Source organism: Polypterus senegalus, chromosome 13 (assembly GCF_016835505.1).
Source record: "Polypterus senegalus isolate Bchr_013 chromosome 13, ASM1683550v1, whole genome shotgun sequence".
Lineage (NCBI taxonomy): Eukaryota > Metazoa > Chordata > Cladistia > Polypteriformes > Polypteridae > Polypterus > Polypterus senegalus.
In genome coordinates this window covers 66,723,764-66,742,575 of record NC_053166.1, presented here as the reverse complement: position 1 = coordinate 66,742,575, position 18,812 = coordinate 66,723,764, and the positions used below count along the sequence as shown (strand labels likewise).

Below are 18,812 nucleotides of genomic sequence, written 5' to 3'. Positions count from 1 at the left end.
ATACAAAAGTACTTCCCTTGAGTATACTTAGATACTCCATTAAGTCTAACACAAACTATACATAATGCCTAAACTTTAAGTGCCGTAAAATGTGCTTTTCATACAAATGTACTAGTAGTAATAGTAGTAGGCAGTGGCTTGTTTAGTAGTGGCAAAGTGTCATTCACTGATCACTTTGTAACTCCAAACAAATTTGGCTCAAATGGCAAAAGGTGTCCATACCCCTTCAGTGCTCTGCTTGCTTCATTGTGCTGCTGCATCTACTTGTCTATGTAGAACTTCATAGGAATTAAGAGACTGTTGGACACCATAACTCCAAATATGTTTGGCTAAGGCCCAAACTGGTTTTATGGAGTAATTAAACTTCTATTTATAACTTACTGTTAAAAGTGAAATCAGAATACAAAGCATACTCAAATCATTAGAAGAATGAATCTGCAAAATTATATTAAGCTTTAAGATGTTGTAAGATGTTCCCATACTCATCTAGATAAATTTCCTTTAAAAAATAATTTGGAGATATATCCATGAATGGCTTTGTAGGAAATTCTTGATTTGAAAGTGCTGATTTTACAGGAGCATGTGACATAGACAGATAGATAGATAGATAGATAGATAGATAGATAGATAGATAGATAGATAGATAGATAGATAGATAGATAGAAACTATGTATAGGTAAGTCGGCAGACATGTTGTGACAGTATAGATCACCATATTTTACAGAATCAAATTCAGTTTTAGAATTTGTTAGTTACACCTCACACAGTATACAGTATATTTTTAAAATGTCTTCAATACTGTAACATGTGACTACATTGAAATGCATAATTCACAAGGTAATGATTCTGTATATTAAATGTTGCCAACATGGAATTTCTCTATTACAAATATGTACAATTTATGATTCAAGTGCTGTTGACAAAAATTGAATCAATAATCACCCTGTACACATACTTTAGGAGTTACTGCATATGATACTCCGTATGAGTTTGCTAACTAATTAAGACCTAAAGAAAAAACCTGAAGGTTTGTAACTTTTCTATGTCTTCTTGATTTTCATTCTCTGCTCACAGCAGTACATCAGCTCTAGTCATCAACACATCATTTGGCCGACTTTCAGATTTTCTGTAACCACCCTTGTTATCTTTTGGAAAGAAGAACTTATCTTATCAACGCTTCACTATATTTGCTTCTCCTTTAAATCTCTTAACCGCTCTCACATTACTCACTGACCTCTTTCTTACTTCTTAAACACATAATACAATATAACATTCTTAAACCTGCCTAATCCTATTCAGCACTGTGCAAAAGGCAAGAACCACCTGTGGATGGAGTGCCAGGCGATTGCTGTACCCATACACACACTTCCACAGGGTCAATTAGGAATTGCCACTTAACATAGCATGCACGTCTTTGTCATGTGGGAGAAGAATTAGAGCACTGAGAAAATATTTGGGCACAAGGGGAATGTGTACACTGATAGAGAATGTGTGTGGAATTTGAACCAAGAACATTCGATTTGTGAAGCATTAGTACTAACCAATGTGCCACAATGCCACCATTATCTTGATTTTCAGAAAGCATTTGATAAGGTCCTACATGAGAAGTTGGGCATCAAATTAAAAGAAGTGTTAGTTCAAGGTGTAATTTGTAAATGGGTGAAAAGTCTGCTAAAGCACAGGATGCAGAGGGTTATAGTGAGAGGAGCCTTATAAGAACTGGGTGATGTTAAGAGCGATGTCCCTTAGGCATCAGTGCTAGGGCCAGTGCTATCATCTCTCTATATATAAAATCCAACGTCTGTCTGTATGTCTGTCCACTTTTCGCAAGAGAACTACTTAACGGATTTAGATCAGGTTTTTTTCTATAATTTGCTTGAACATTCCAGTTGATTTTACGACTTTTCTCATTGCGCTGTATCATAGTTTGCTTGTGGCTCCAATTTATTTGCACAAATCCAAGAGACACGCAGCGGGCCGAGGGGAGGGGGGCAGGTCCCGCCTCACTCACGTGTCAGCCTCGGACATATCTTACATCTGCTTAGCTAGCAAACGAGAGAACTACTTAACGGATTTATATCGGGTTTTTTCTATAATTTGCTTGAACATCCCAGTTGATTTTGTGAATCATAGTTTGCTTGCTAGAGCGATATATTTGCGCTAATCCGAGACAGAGGTTGAAGGATAAGGGGAGGGAGAAACGTGACGTCAGGAGTGGGGAGCCAGACAGGGCCCTCACTATCCTTTTTCTCTAATACGTGGGTGGAGCCGCAAGAGACGGCTAGTTAATAAATATAAAAGATTTGAATAGGAATATAAATAACAAACTGGTTAAATTTGCAGATGTTACCAAGTTAGGAGGATTGGTAGATAATCTGGAATCCATTGGATCATTACAGAGGGAGTACAGTCATGGCCAGATTTGTGGCGGTCAAATTTTAAATGGAAGAAAATGCAACATGGTACATGTAGAAAGTAAAAAAGTTAGATTTGAAAATGCTTGAGCATATCTGTGACAGACAAAATGTTACAGCAGTAAATGTAATGTATTACACATAGGAAGTAAAAATGTTAGATTTTAATGCACAATGGGAAGTCTGAAACTTGAAAGTATCCCTTATGAGAAGGACCTAGCAATCATAGTGGACTTGTCACTATCAACCTCCAGGCAGTGTTCAGAAGCCATTAGGAAGGCTAAGAGAATGTCAGGTTATATTGCATAAGGTGTACGGTGTAAGTCAAAGGGGTTTATGCTTAAGCTTCATAACACACTAGTGAGGCCTCACCTGGAGTACTATGTGGGGTTTTGGTCTCTGGGCTACAAAAAGACATAGCAGCAGTAGAAAAGGTCCAGAGAAGAGTGAGTAGATTAATTTCGTGACTGCAGTAAATGAATTATGAAGACAGATTAAAGGTGTTGAACTTTTTCAGTTAAAGCAAGAAAAGATTATGAGGGGGCATGATTGAAGTGTTTAAATTTATGAAAGAAATTGGTACAGTGGATTGAGACTGCTACTTTATAATAAGTTCAACAAGAACACAGAAGCACATTGTTGAGGGTAAATTGTGCACAAATGTTTTCATTGCAGAGAGATCTATAGACACATGGACTAAGTTACTAAATAGTGTGGTGGGGAATACAGCTCTAGAGCCATTCAAAAATTAAGGAGTAATTAAGTGGCTAGGATTGGTGAGCTTTGTTGGGCTTAATGTCTTGTTCTTCTCAAAAGCTTTTCTAATGTTCTGATGATACTCATGTTTCAACAGCCAAATTAAAATTTTACAGAACCATTCATTATGCACAGTGCAATCATTTATAGTTTTTTCAGTTTATTTTGGAGACCTTACTGGAACTAAGACAAACAGCTCAGTATCATCCTGTGTGTAACATAACTTTCTTCATCCTGGTTAATTTGATTCAGAATCACAGGGGGCCACTTCCTATCATAGTAGCACTGGGTGTAAGACATGAAATAGAACCTAGACAGTGTGCATTCCATCACAGGGCCCATTCACTCACACTCACAGACACATCTTCAGAGTCAATCTGAAATCATCAATTAAATCACCAATGAATCTAACCAGTGTGTCTTTGGAGATGAAGGAGAAAAACTGATGCAGACATGGGGAGAAAGTACACACTCATTAAGGACAACAACCTGTCATAAGATTTCATGCTGGAAGAGAAGTTGATTTTTTAGTGCTGTAACTGCCGAGGCTATGCCAAGTGGTGTTTGAATCCTTTAGTTCTTACTAATGACCCATCAACTCAGTATCCTGGTAGCACTTTCCTATTGCCCTATCCTCAAATACAACTGATAGCCTAACACAACTTGAAATGAAGAATGTATTTGCTTGCACCTTCTTGTTTGCACATATTTTCACTTAAATTCACTTTTCACACAAAAAACAGCTATGTCCTAGGTAAGCAGTTAGATTGGAATCTGTCCATTATCTGAGGGGACGAAGAAACTGCTGCTTGTCATTCCCATCATCGTAAGTATGTCTTACAGCCATGTCTTAGGGACCACAAGCTTTTAGGAGGGGGAGTTGCAATCTTAGCAATCCCTCAGGAAACACATCACATCTCTGCTGTGGGTTCAATAGTCAGTTAGTTGTGGCTTTTCATGCCATCATTATGACTTCTTCAAATGTTTGAGATACAGTAATCCCTCCTCCATCGCAGGGGTTGCGTTCCATATTTTAAGCCCTTATAAACTCTCCCACACTGTTAACATTATTAGAGCCCTCTAGACATGAAGTAACACCCTTTAGTCAAAAGTTTAAACTGTGCTCCATGACAAGACAGAGATGACAGTTCTTTCTCACAATTAAAAGAATGCAAACATATCTTCTCTTCAGGAGCAGAGAATTTCAGAGAGAGAGAGAGAGCGCTCGCAAAGAAAAGCAAACAATCAAAAAATCAATACGTGTGCTTTTAAGTTTGGCGAAGCACCGCAATAAAGCAGCATTTTTAGAGGAGCGTCAGTATCTTCTAAGCAAACAGCCTCTGTGCAAACAGCCCCTCTGCTCACATCTCCTCCGTCAGGCGCAGAGAACGTCAGAGAGAGAGAGTGAGAGAGAGCGAGATTAAAGCAAACAATCAAAAAATCAATAAGTATGCTTTTGGAAGCACCGCGATAAAGCGGCATTTCTTAGAGGTGCCTCCATATCCACTAGGCAAACAGCTTCTGTGCAAACAGCACCTCTGCTCACACCCTCTCCGTCAGGCGCAGAGAATGTCAGAGAGGGTGAGAGAGAGAGGCAGAGTCAAGCAAACAATCAAGCGCCGCGCAGGAAGCATATCTTATAGCATTGAGGAGTTTTAGTTAATATGTAATACGTGCTCTGATTGGGTAGCTTCTAAGCCATCCGCCAATAGCGTCCCTTGTATGAAATCAACTGGGCAAACAAACTGAGGAAGCGTGTAGCATAAATTAAAAGACCCATTGTCCGCAGAAATCCGCGAACCAGCGAAAAATCCGTGATATATATTTAGATATGCTTACATTTAAAATCCGCGATAGAGTGAAGCCGCGAAAGTCGAAGCGCGATATAGCGAGGGATTACTGTACTTTATTTTCAAAAGGATGTTTAAGCATAAGGTGAACACACTGTATATACCTGTAGTTAATTTTAGTTTAAATTATTTGTGTTTTGTTATTGATAGTAATTTTGCTTCACTGTCATTTTATTAATAACTAACAGAAATACTGGGTATTGTCTGGGTATACTTGTATAAAAGATTAACATAAGAAAACAAATATTTTTGTGCTTCTCAAATGCTCTCCTTTTTGTCAAAACTGGCTGAAATGCAAGTGTCCCATTTGTCTTCTACACTAACTTTTTGATAAATATCAATTTCCCTGCTCTCATGAGTCAAGAATTATTTCATATTGAGTACGGCTGGATTCCATAACTGAGGTAACTCCCTCTTGGGTAGGAACTACAAATCTTTCTTCTCTGTATTTGCTGGTTTACTGTGGTTTCATGAATAGATGTTTAACCTCACATCAATACACTGGATGGCTTGTTCATTACGTGAAACCAAAATTTTGAGAAAACCAGTTCAGCAATTTTTGTATGAATTGTAAACAAACAAACAGAGAAACCAACAAACAAACAGACTGCAATTTTATTTATATAGATTTCAAAAATTTTTTTTTCTGGAAATAAATAATTAAGTATTATGTATTTATCCCAATATTTTCAATAACATACATTTTCAGTGCAAGTTCTAACTTACACACAAAATCAGGTTACAAAAATGGGCAGAACATTTTACGAGTACAAGCCTGAAAAATCAATTTTCCCCCTAACTTATCTAATATTATCTACTCTGCTTCAGATATGATGCTTTGTCTATCCTATCTTCATTTTGCTGTCATGGATGGGCCTTTCCTAAATGAACAGTTCAAACACAAATCAAATTAATGGTACAGAACAATGAGACACTTTGCATCTTGCCACTGTTCACTAGTAATCAATCCTATGAATTCCCAAGCATCATATGTGATACTTGTGGATTAAGGAAGTAAAATACCCATAAGCAGTTTGGAGACATGTTTTAGGATGGCAGTAATGGCAGAAAAAGATTTAAAGGGCTTACATATCTGTGGAGAAGACAGCAGAAAAAGAGCTCATAGGAGGAGGACAAACCAGTGCCTACAAGGAAGATAGACAGAGGATGTTTGTCGCCTATTAAGTGCTTTGAGTTGGCATTATTTTTGTTCAGGATCCTGGGCAGCATAAAACAGTGGTGCTGTTACAAGCCATGCTACAGAGTACATTAGGATGAGTGGCATAGTGGTTAGTGCTCCTGGCTCAGTACATTGGGACACTGGATTCAAATTCTGATCTGGTTGGTGCCTGTGAAATTGTTATATTCTGCTGTGCCTGGGGACCTTCAACTCTAGACTGTTCCAGTATGAGTGAATGAGCACTGCAGTGGACTGGTACCCAGGCCAGGGTTGGATTCTGCTTTGCTATTGATAATGTTCCAGCCCCTGCAATTGGATTTGAGGGTTTAGAATTGTTGGATCGGCACTAAAATTTTGACTTCAGTATTGATACCATCTTTCAGATCTCAGTACCGGTAGCAAAACAGCTTGGAAGCAAATAATGGATAACTCCAAAATTCCCCACCTTACTCCAGCCTTCCTGGTGCACCACACAATTGCTTGCCTCACTGGTGTGCCACACTATCATGATACACTATACACCGCTTCCCTGTTGATAGCCACAAAGTGCAAATAAAGTTCCAATCGTGATGAAGCGTGATGTTTTGTTTTGTGAATCAGGGCCATCTTTAAAGCATCGTAGGTCTCTGGGCAAAGTAGTAAGCTGGGGCCCCTGTTTTGATAGCAAAACAGAAACATACATAGGCATCAGAAATATTGTGGGCCGCTACGCTCCTAGGTTCCCCAGCCAGTGCATATTGTGCCCATACGTTAAAAAAGCCTTGTTGTGAACATTTTCCAACAACTGCAATAGTGAGTGTCAATGGGAAATGGAGGATTTAAGGTGTTGACAGAAAAACTGACATTTACTTCTGGTACTGAAAATTGGTACCATACCAATTTATAATTGAGATTTTTCAGCTCTTTTTCAGATGCTCTATACCACGCAACTGAAAGGTGTAGAAAATTGAACCATTCCTATTTTGAACGAACATATCTGATAATGACAGATAAGGCAAAAAGGCAAGTCTACAGCAAAGAAAGAACAAATTGTCCACAATTAAATTCAAATAAATAGTGTAAACTAGAAGACTAAATACTGAAACCCTAAAAGCATTAAAAGAAATGTGCCAAAAGTGCGAAAGTAGAGGTTTGCCTGATGAATGCATGGAAACATATTTACTGACAAAAAAAAAAAAAAGATGTGAGAACAGGACATAAATAGTTTCAGTATGATCTGTGGCTTTGTATACTTTCATCACAATAAAGAAGGAGAACATGTGATAGTCAGCAGCACTTTGTGGGTAAAATATCAAATACCAAAGACTTGAAAAATAACAATCCATTGTTAGAAGAGTTAATATAACAGAATTTCCTAAATGTTAAAATAATATTTGAACTACTTCATAGGTAAACTCTATAAACAGGCCAAGGTACAACAACACTGACGCAATGTTCAAAACACTTGCCCTTTATGGTTCAGTAACAGCAAGGCCCCTGCAGATAACAGCACTGCTTCCAGCCACACTCAACTACTGTATTCTTTTGGCTTAGCCAATTTAGCCACTTCTGTGTCCAGTCTGAAGCATGGCTGCAATAGCTGCGGTTTAATTCCAAATGGGGAGGAGGTAAAGCAGGAGCCCAGAGTAAACTTGATTTGGTAGCAGTTGTTTCTTAACTGGGGATATGTAATTCCAAAGGTGGTGAACTGAAATTGGACAGAGTGTAAGTGTGTTCAGTTTATGACCTTGTTGCAGTGTGGTGAAAGCTCAGCTCCTATACACAATGGTGATAAAGCGAGTCTGTTAAGAAGCTAAAAGATTTCAACTCAGCTTGGCAAGGGAGGTGAGCAGCAATGATCACTTTCAGAAAACCTTACTACAATTGTATTACTCTGGTAATTTCCACCCATCCATTCATTCATTTTTGAATTAACACAACAACAGAAACGTCCAGTCACCTTTCCCATAGTATCAGGCCCAAAGGAACCTACTTTTTATGAAGTGCTAATCCACCGCAGACAAAATCCCCAATCACACATACAGAGCCAGTCCAGAGAGCTCAATAAGTCCCATATGTGGGTGGAGGAAAACAAGATCAGACATAGAAAGAAAGTGAAAAATCCACAAAGACAGTCACCCAGCTGGGATTTGTGCCAACCACTCTAGACATGTGTATTACTAATATAGATGAGACACCAATAGGCAATATTTTCTGTTAACTTTCACTAAAGATGACTCTTAAACATTTGTATTTTTATACCAAAAGGTTTGGTTAAAAAAAGCAGTCAATCTGAATCTAGTAGGGACTTTAAAAGTAAGAGAAGTTTAACATAAAATGGGGCTGGAGGCTGGAGGATACTCCTTAATGTTTTCTGCTTAAGAGAGTTAAACGCAATGATTTGTAAAGGCAGTTCTTAGGGGGTTTCAGATTATCTGTTAAGTCAGACACTCTTGTCAAAAATATAGGCTACTTGTGGCTCTAAACAGAAAGCATGGATCAGTGGAACTTTACTGGTTTGGCTACTCAGGGGGCAGCAATGCTTTGTGGGTATCCAGAAAACCAAGACTACTCAGTTATATAAACCCACACTAAAAAATTAAAAACAAAATCCATAGATGAATGCGCTAAATGTGTGTTTAGAGGATCATTACATCTCAGCAGCAGTGGAGGTAAGAGAAAGCCTGATGGCGACACTCTGTGGTAAAGAACTTAGAAGTGTTCATTTAATGCAATAGGCAAATGGCTAAGCCATTTCAACATTTAGCGAGAGACAAAAGTGAGCACAAATAACAGAAATAGCATTGATATGTAGTTACTATGTGACCACCATCCTAGTGTTTCCCATTGCCAGCATACTTTGTATGTTTAAAAAATAAAATTGCTTGGACTTTTACTTTCTATCTGGTGTGAAAGTGGGACACAGTTGTCAAAGTGCTTTCTTCCTCATCATGCATAATCTTTTACAGTTCTTCTTCATAATGCTGACTTTTTCAAAACAGTGAGAGATTTCCTTCTGTTATTTAATATTACTCTAATAAGAAGTTGAGGAAACTTCTTAGCAATTAGTCTCTTTTCTGGCATAGCAGAGTTTGAAAAATAAACCAATGAATAAAGAGAGAAAAATACAATTAAAAAAATAATATAATAAAATTGTAACTAAAATAGTAAAAAGAACTTGCAAAAGTCTGAATTAGGGCAGGACATCCTGTGTTATGGGTGTTCATGACAGATTTCACTTCATGAAAGTAAAAGTACATAATAAACATGTATAGTTGTGTCAAATATTTGAAATATTAAAATATGTGCTTCAATTTAAATATTTAAAGCCTAAGATCATTTCAGCATTCTGCTGAAGACACCTATTGGTTTACTGTTTATCGATAAGGGGATACTTTCCTTTACAAAACATGGTCCAAAAATGAATGGCCTAAAAATTAGTATTTTTCAGTCTAGAGTGCCAGAAATAGATGGAAAAAGCTCAATCAATGTCTTGCATAACTAGACATCAAGAGTACAGTATATCACATGTGGGGGTTTTCTCATACCAATGTAAAAGGAGGCAGTGGACAAAAAACAGAAGTGATTTCAAAGGGTTCATACATAATTCTTATGAACACAATAAACAGAATACTACAATACTGAGGAAAGAACATAACAATAATTACAGCTGCTAGCAGAACCATTCAATGGCAACTAGGGCTAAAGCATAGTCTGACAGCATTGAGAACAATACAAGAGGAGCCATGGAGACAGCGCCAGTACTTCACAGGGCACATTCACTCATGCTGGGCCAATTTAGAACTGACATTTCACCTAACACACATCTTTGGGATGTCAGAGGGAAAACCGTCCAGGCATGGGGATCCAAAGTCTAGATTCTGGGGCTGTGAGGCAGCAGTGATAACCACTGCATCACCATACCTCTTCAAAATGCACCTGAAAACACCTTAACCTGAAACAAACTTTTACAAACTTATGTTTCAGGCTAAAGTCAAGAAACAATACATAGACAAAAAGCTTTGATTGTTTCTGTCAAGGAGATGGCAGCACACATACTGACATAATGAAGTTCCATCTCACAGCAGATGCTAACCCAGACATTTAACAACAGCAATGACTTTTCACACAGTTTGCCTGTGTTATTCATCTCCTAATGAGCTGTAAAACTCGTGGAAAATCTAAACTTCACAGCAATCCAAAAATACACTTCTCCACCTCCTTGTAAGTAAGCATTAGTGTGAAGGTCCCACAAAGTTTCACACTTCCTTTGACTGCTAACACTCCTTATTTATAATATCTTGCTAACACTCAGATTGAACCATATTAAATAAGAAATAAATAAGACTGCCACCCAAAAGCACATTGTTAAATATTCTTTCTAGCAGAATTTGCCTAGCTTGGATGTGATAGACATTCTATGATATGTGCACCTTTTTTCTTCAACCCGATAACATCTGCCTATTTCTCCAAGCCCAACAAACTTGGTCTTCCTATGAAGAATGCCGGACCACAAAAATAGTGTATAATTATTATGCTGTTTGGAATGCTAAACGCATGCACAGAGAGCTGGAGCCTATTACTGTGAACATAATATTCAGGTCAGGTCAGGTTGGGGAGCATGCTCAGGTACAGTGCGTTGCCGCATCCACCACATGATGAAACAGCTCGGGATTCTGTTTGGAAACCTGCTAGGCAGACACACGGTCCAGTCCCACCATCTATCTATTGCAGCCAGGTGTTACGTGGGTGTCCCCTTGGCCTTGTCTAGCCGCTCACCCTCAGGGAACCACGTCACATGGCCGTAGTGCCGTAACTGATGCTGTATCACAATGCAGGTGATGTGCCTCATTCTGGACTCCATGAGCACTGCTTATTCAACACAAAGTCAAACCAGCAGTACCCAAGGATTCCCTGAAGAAATACAATACTAAAGGAGTCCAGTTTTCTTCTCATGTCACTGGATAGCATCCATGTCTCTCAACCATATAGCAAAACAGGAAGTACCAAGACCATGACCTTCATCCTTTTGCAAGGATATTGGAAGTGCCACATATGCCTTTCCAGCAACTTCATAGGAAGAGTCACCAGAGACATGAATGTCACTGCCGACGTAAGTAAGCATAATATTGTAGTTGAAAAAAATCTTGACAATGTTCTTGACCTGCTATCCAACTTAATAAAAGGAAAAATGTATGCGAGTCTGTCTGTGTGTCTGTCCAGTTGCTATGTCTCTGTCACTCCAATAGATGGCACATCACAAACGTTAACCGTGCTTTTAAAATTCCCATACCAAATGGCATAAAACAAACAGTATGTATCGTATGGTGCACTGCAAATGTTAACACTGAGGTCTACATTGATTACTTAGATTTAAGTCTTAGAAGGGTAGCACAGCTAGTGCTGGATTATTAAAGGGGATACACATGAGAATGGGAACAACCAACGCATACCATGCTTTGTTTTGTTAGTTATATTATCTCTGCATATGTTGGAGAGAGGGCAGCTCAGTGGTGCAGTGGGTAGCGCTGCTGCCTCGCAGTTAGGAGACCTGAGTTTGCTTCCCGGGTCCTCCTTGCGTTGAGTTTGCATGTTCTCCCCGTGTCTGCATGGGTTTCCTCCCACAGTCCAAAGACATGCAGGTTAGGGGCATTGGCGATTCTAAATTGTCCCTAGTGTGTGCTTGGTGTGTGTGTGTGTGTCCTGCCCATGGTTTGTTTCCTGCCTTGTGCCCTGTGTTGGCTGGGATTGGCTCCAGCAGACCCCCATGACCCTGTAGTTAGGATAGGGTTGGATAATGGATGGATGGATGTTGGAGGGAAGATGTGCCATACTTATTGGAACAGACCATTTCGTGTGTGGAGCTGTATGTTCATGCTGGCTGCTTCAAAATGATATATGAGGGATTTCCATACTGCTGTGAGTGCTCCTCCAAAGTACCTAACTCAGAAAATGCTGAAAAAGTAACATGTTACTGGTTCTGTGAGTAATACCCCAAACCAGGAAATCTTCCCATCCTTACTCCAAACATTTTCACCAACAATGCAGACTGTATAGAAAAAAGTCAAGCCAACACATCAATTATTTCACAAATGTCACGTCAAGGTGTCCTCCATGATGTGGGGGCTACGTTTTTGTTAGCATACTCTTCCAAATACCCTAAAGCCCATAAAAATTAATAAGTTTCAGTCTTCTTTATATAGATGTCCATTTCAGATTTGTTCTACCAATCATTATAGGAAAGGAATGGCTGAAGTGAATTTGATAATGTTATTTAAATGGTTATCATAATGATTTTCAAACATTGATAGCCATCATAAAGGTTACACTTGAGCACAATTTGAGATTATTATCATAAGTGTAATAAAAAGAAATACAGATATTTCTTGTAAAACAAGAGTATACTTCAGAATTTTACAATCAGTGGCCTAATGTTACTTGTCAAGCATTTAAACAGCTACAACAGAGGAACATCTCAGGGATACGGTCTTCATGTCCAGGGGAGCTCTCTGGCTGCTGGTGTTTGTTCCAACCTGTTTCTAAACCAGCGAGTCAGCCCTACTTATAACTGACATTAATTATTTATTTAACTACCATTTTAATTAGCTGACCTTTTTTCTGTTTTTAATCTGTATTCAGAAACGCAGAGAGGTGTGAGATTCATATTTAACATCAAATAATTCTAAAGTGTCTTTTGTTACATTCTTCCTTTTAATTTATTTTTTCTGTCATGTTTGCTAACTTAATTTAATCCTAATAGTAACAATAACAGAGTAGAGCAGACGCTGATGCAAATGATACCAAATGTTAACGGAGAGTAGCAAGTTTATTGTCACCTCAATCTATGTGCTCATTAGTAAGCAAGGGTGTAAGTAAGAGAAAATCTGAAAAAACTGTGTGATCAAAATTCTTAGCAAACATAGAGAATAAATTCATCGGTATGGACACTGAGTTCTTGTAACAACTCACAGACTCAGTTTAGAATTGTGGAAAGGGTTAAAAGGGAAATAACAGCATGTCTAATAATGGCAAAAGCAGAAGCTGGTTCAGATGGAAATCTGCAACCACAGGGCTCCTCCATGACCCTGAAGACCTCTGCCTTACAGTTAATTACAGTGCATAACACATAATGGCATTTCAAACCCACTTCATCCAATTTAGACTTGCATAGTGTCACAGGGAAAGCGGGAAACATCCCAGTTCCAGTCTGTGACATGGCCCAGTGCCCCACACAAATGGGCCAGCTTGAAACCACCAATTAATGTAATGCATGTATCTTTTGGGATCAGGAAGGAAAACTGAAGTCCTAGCTGAAAACCAACACAGACAAGGACAAATGCAGTAGAAGTATTTAAATCTGGAAGATTTAGACACCAGAAAAATTTGGGCACAAATATCAATATTAACCACACTTTGAAACATGTATGTTTGCGGTCTAGATGATTACTTTTCAAGAAATGCTTAGTGAAAGATGTATCTTCCACCTAATAATTTTAACAAGATAAATAACATGTTCATCTACAATTGTTAAAGGAGTTAAAAGCACAATTAGTCGTACTCAATTATAAAAAAATTAAATACAAATAGAAAATAAGGCACAAGTTTAATGGCTTGGGTTTGACATACAGTATATTATATTTCCATATGCAACTAATTACTGTATGACCACACACTTGCAGCATATGTGAGAATAATGTAATTTCCAATTGTAAATGTGTTTACTTAACATATACGAAGAGAGAGAGGGGTTAGCAGCACGCGCTGATACAGCGAATTGCCGCACCCATCACGTGACAAACCAACTCAGGATCCCAGATTAGGACCCGAGGGCAGCCATGCGATGGGTGACACTTCACCTATGGGGCTATAAAATATACACTGACATTGAATGTATCTTTATTTAATTACAGGATGAAAAACTAATAGCATAATGTTCATCCATGTTTATTGCATTTAAAGAAAACAAGTAGGATGTACATTTCAGCTTAGTGGCTTGAAAACGGATTTCATTCCAAAGTTTCAGAATTTCCATTGGCTAATATTTTCCTGTAGACACGTTAATGACTCAACAAAAACACACAGAAACGAAAATATTCGGCATGTATTAATTTGTATTTAATCCTATTACATTGGAACCGCATTATTTTAGATAGATAGATAGATAGATAGATAGATAGATAGATAGATAGATAGATAGATAGATAGATAGATAGATAGCATTAAGTAAGCGCGCACTTACAGAGAGCGGCGAGCTGAGCGTCACAGCAGTGCTGCCAGCTGCGCTTGCCTTCAAGTCACCCGGAATAACGATGGGGTCCGGTGACAAGGACATCGTCTTCATGACAGCCGGGTCTTTGTCTCCGCCACAGTTTGACCACGAAAAGCCGACAGCCTGCAGTGTAAAAAAAGGAATTTCTTATTGACATCAGCTCCTGATCACCTATTATCTATGTGCCAAAGTGCAATCTAACAAGATACGTATAGGTAATAATTTCGCGTTTTCAGTGTTTTCGTTATATATTTACAATACAAATGAAGTGTTGCAGATGAGACAAATTGTCCACAAATCTTGCTAAATGATGCTACAGCAAACTGTACATATACGTTAATCTATATGTTCAACTGCATATAAACATATACATAGAAATCAATAAGACATTTCGGCAAACATCGCATATAAAAGACACGTGACTAACCTTTGCAAAATTGAAGTGAACGTTTCGAAAAATTAACTCGTCGGCTGTGCCCGCTACAATAAATATACACAGCAAGTAAACGTGTGAGAGTATTGCCATTTTCATTGAGATCATACGATCACTGCAGTACTTTAACACGGAACACGGAAGAGTGAAGCAAAACCATTCAGCAAATCTTAGCGCTCGTCAGAATGTCAGCTCGCCAGGATTGTATGCAGCATGTACGTGATCATCTAGTCTGCGATGTTCAAAAAGCGAAGTTTAACTGTGACCGTTTCTATTGTAAATTACTTCCTTTTTTGTAATAACAGCACTTATGGGCTGAACAGCAGATATTGTTTTGTGTTATGAAAGCGATCCTACTGCTTATAGAGACCTCTTGAGGAAGGAGGACCATTAATAAAATGTACTGTCAGTAAGTAAGTATTGTAAATAAGTAAGCTATTGCCATTAACACTGGCCTGAAAAAAGTACAAAAAACAGTTTATATATACGGACACATAAGCTAAAAGTTAAACGTATTATATATATGTAATAAAACAAAGTAATTTGTCTTGTCCGGTTGAAATCCTGGGGAACCAAACACACCTGAAATCAGGAGCCACGAACGTGAAGATTTTAACAGTACGTGCATGTTGAAGCGCGCAGTAAAAGGCACTATATAAAATAAAGATTGATTAATGTATATTGCAGTACAAAGGCAAATGGCTCTGCAAACAAATGTGAACTCATTTCAATAGATCTGTCGGTGTACACTTTACTAGAATAAAGATGAGTTCTAATCTACAACAATCAATAAACTTGTTTATAGGTTTGTAAGTTCTTTATTGTCATGTGTGCAAAGTACAGTGAAAGTCTTACTTGTATCTGTAAATCAACGTGTAGCAAGTCGGCAATGATTACTGGTGATTTATTTAAACACAATATGTAATAACAGCTGAAAACGAAAAACTGTTAAAACACAAATGATTTAGACACTGCAGTTCACTTTTAAAAATAAAGGTGCCACAGTTGTTATTTGGAGTGAAGCCAATGGGGAACCATTTTTGGTTCTCAAAAGACCCATCACATCAATTTAGATCAGTAACAGGATCCATACATTAAATAACCATGAACAGATGGTAACAGATTTGCAATATACCAGTGGGTCATAATTTTTTAAAATAATTCTTACTGCATACATTAGCACAGGCTAAATCTATGTTTTCATAATCTGTTAGTGTCCTGCTAAGTAGAACACTACCATATCTATATATTGTAAAAGACGCTATATAGCGCCCAACCCGGCACAGACTACGCAGAGGCACGTGTACAAAACACACAGGCTTTTTATTTTTTCTTCATCCGTGGGCGCATGCCTTCCCCGTGACCCACAGGCAATACACAGTCCCAAAGCACTTTAATCCCACACAACAACTCTTCCTGGCACCACCACTCCTCCCAGGCAACCTCATCCTCTTCCTCCCAATTCTGGCTCCTCAGTGGTGGAGGCTGGCTCGTTTTATACCCCACCCGGAAGTGTTCCAGGTGCTTGACCACCTGGTCCTAATTGCAACTCCAGGTGGGGCTGAAGATTCGTCCAGCCAGGCTCTTGAGTCTTGGCAGTGCCCCCTAGTGGCCACCCCATCACCCAACCAGGCTGTAGAGGACTCCATGTCCCATGGAGCCACGTGGGAGAGTGGGAAATGAACATTGGCCAGGGAGGCTGTCACCTAGCGTCCCGGGGGAGGTATTGAGCTGTCCATGGTGGCTCCCCCAGAACATATGGAGCAGGGGCGTCCCGACCGGGCATGGGACCTGGCTGTCCGTCACAATATATAATTCACTAAGGCGAGACACCCATGGAAAGGACGCTGGAAGGGGCGTGGATTCACTAAGCCGCTGACAAGTAAGATACCTATGGCGCATGCAGGGAGGAGCCACACCCACCAACTCCAAGACCATTGGATACGACGACAACTCGCAGAGCCACGTCCACCAACTCGGGTGCGACAACACAGAAAGAACGGCGTCATTTATATTCGTTTGTCGTAGAGGCCTCATGTACCTCCACGCCACCTTGACTGTTCATAGAGGCATGTTTCTCGCGGAGGTGAGTCGCCATATGCAGCGTGTAAAACAGTTTGTGAGGGGTATCCCATGGGATCCTTAAAAGAATCTTTTACAACTAAAGTTAAAACACAATGAAGTAAGCAGTCTTTAAAAACCGAGTTTTCGGTTACGACGCACGACCGCGTGCACCATAGCAAACTGTTTTACACGCTACATACAGCAATTCGCATCCGCGACAAAATGCGACTTCTTCACTCATGGACAATTATATGTTGCTCTTTTCAGAGTTCCATCTTTTCATTCACTTTCTGTTGTGTCCTCAAACCCTCCCTTTTTAGACAACTGTGTCTTTCCAGGAGTGTTCAACCATCAGTAAATAGTTATGCAGCGTTTGTTATGCCGCGGCTTCACTATTGTGTTGTATTTTGCTCTCTTCAGAGTTCCATCTTTTCATTCACTTACTGTTGTATTCTCACACCAACCCGCTTTAGACAACCGTGTCTTTCCAGAAGTGTTTAGCATTCAATAAATAATTATGCATGATATTGAGCGTGTGTCTACCCAGCGCAGAGAGGCGTGGGTAAGCCATTGAACCCCATTCGGGCTGCAAACCGTGGAATTCCCACTAAGTGCGACTCATACACTCCCACTGGTTGCGTCCCAACCCTTTGTACACACCCCCCTCCCACCTCGCTACTACTGTGGTCGGGTGTCTTAGTGAATTATATATAGAAAAGCAGCCAACGACTCAAGTGATGAGTTGGAGGTGGGCACATGAGCGGGCAATACATACTGAACGAGAATTCAGCAGACTAGCATGATGGAGGGAGCTGAATGGATGTCCTTCTCCTCTCCTCCCGCTCCACACTCCGCGCCATGCACCCCCATCCCTCCGTCTGGCAAGAGAAGGCCAAATTGCGGTCCACCAATTTTCAGTCACGGACGATTGTGTGTTGGTTCGTTCTGTGCATTGTTACAATGTTGCTTTTCTTGCTGATTTATTACATTACCGATTTTTCAAATGTTAATTTTCTCCCTGTGCTTAAAAATCATTAAAAAACCGGCCTGATTATGCGGCGTATGGTACGCCGCGGGTTGGCTAGTATTAAAGATTTCAGTTTTTTTATCTCTACATTAGGAAGTGTTTCAAAGCACAATGAACTAACTTCATATACGTAAAAAGACCCCTTCCCACAATGATATGGTGCTTTGTCAACCGATACAAGGAACAACACAGCCCATAAGTGCCATTAAAGAACAGGTATGTTTTGAGTATTGGATGCGAAGAAAGCCTTAATTCCAGATATGCAAAACTTATGAAAATATGAAACTCACACTATTTTGACCAAATCTGTAACAACCACTGTGGTTGAAATGTAATTTTTCCAAGTGTGTTTACCTAAGGTACCTTTATGAAGAAGTTCAAAGATGTCCAGTACCCCATACCTGACAGCTTACCTCAGCAGTTATAGTACACATCTTGGTGTTTATAGTATATTTATAATTTATTGTGCAAATCTTGATAGTCTGTTGTTATAAAGATGTATGTCTAAAGAATAAAAATGGTATGAAACAATGATAGGACTTACTCATGGCTGATACTCTTCTAAAGTGCCAAAGCACAGTAACTCCTTCAGTAAAAGCTACTACACCACAAATGATTTGAGAGGTTACCGAAAAAAAACAGGCTCAGGCCAAGATGAAAATGAGGTGACATGGCTAAAAACGATCCATCAATGGGTGAGCTGTTTGACGTTAGAGAAGAGAGCCACTTTTATTCCTCAGATACATCATGTGCTCAATATACTGTATAGCATAAAACAACATTGATCATTAGAATAAACTAAATTTCACAAATATAATAATAATGGAAAAATTGTTAATA

The 18,812-nt window shown here is 39.2% G+C and overlaps 1 protein-coding gene across 1 annotated transcript in view; it reads right to left on the bottom strand.

The window, feature by feature from the left end:
* Positions 1-15,228, bottom strand: part of gm2a (GM2 ganglioside activator) — a 32,479-nt gene extending 17,251 nt beyond the window's left edge. The window contains exons 1-2 of the mRNA XM_039775491.1: positions 14,876-15,228; positions 14,419-14,571 (exon numbers count right to left, since the gene is read on the bottom strand). Coding sequence (XP_039631425.1) covers positions 14,419-14,571; positions 14,876-14,989 — 267 coding nt within the window. The 5' untranslated portion in view covers positions 14,990-15,228. The remainder of the gene's footprint in view (positions 1-14,418; positions 14,572-14,875) is intronic.
* Positions 15,229-18,812: the final 3,584 nt, after the last annotated feature.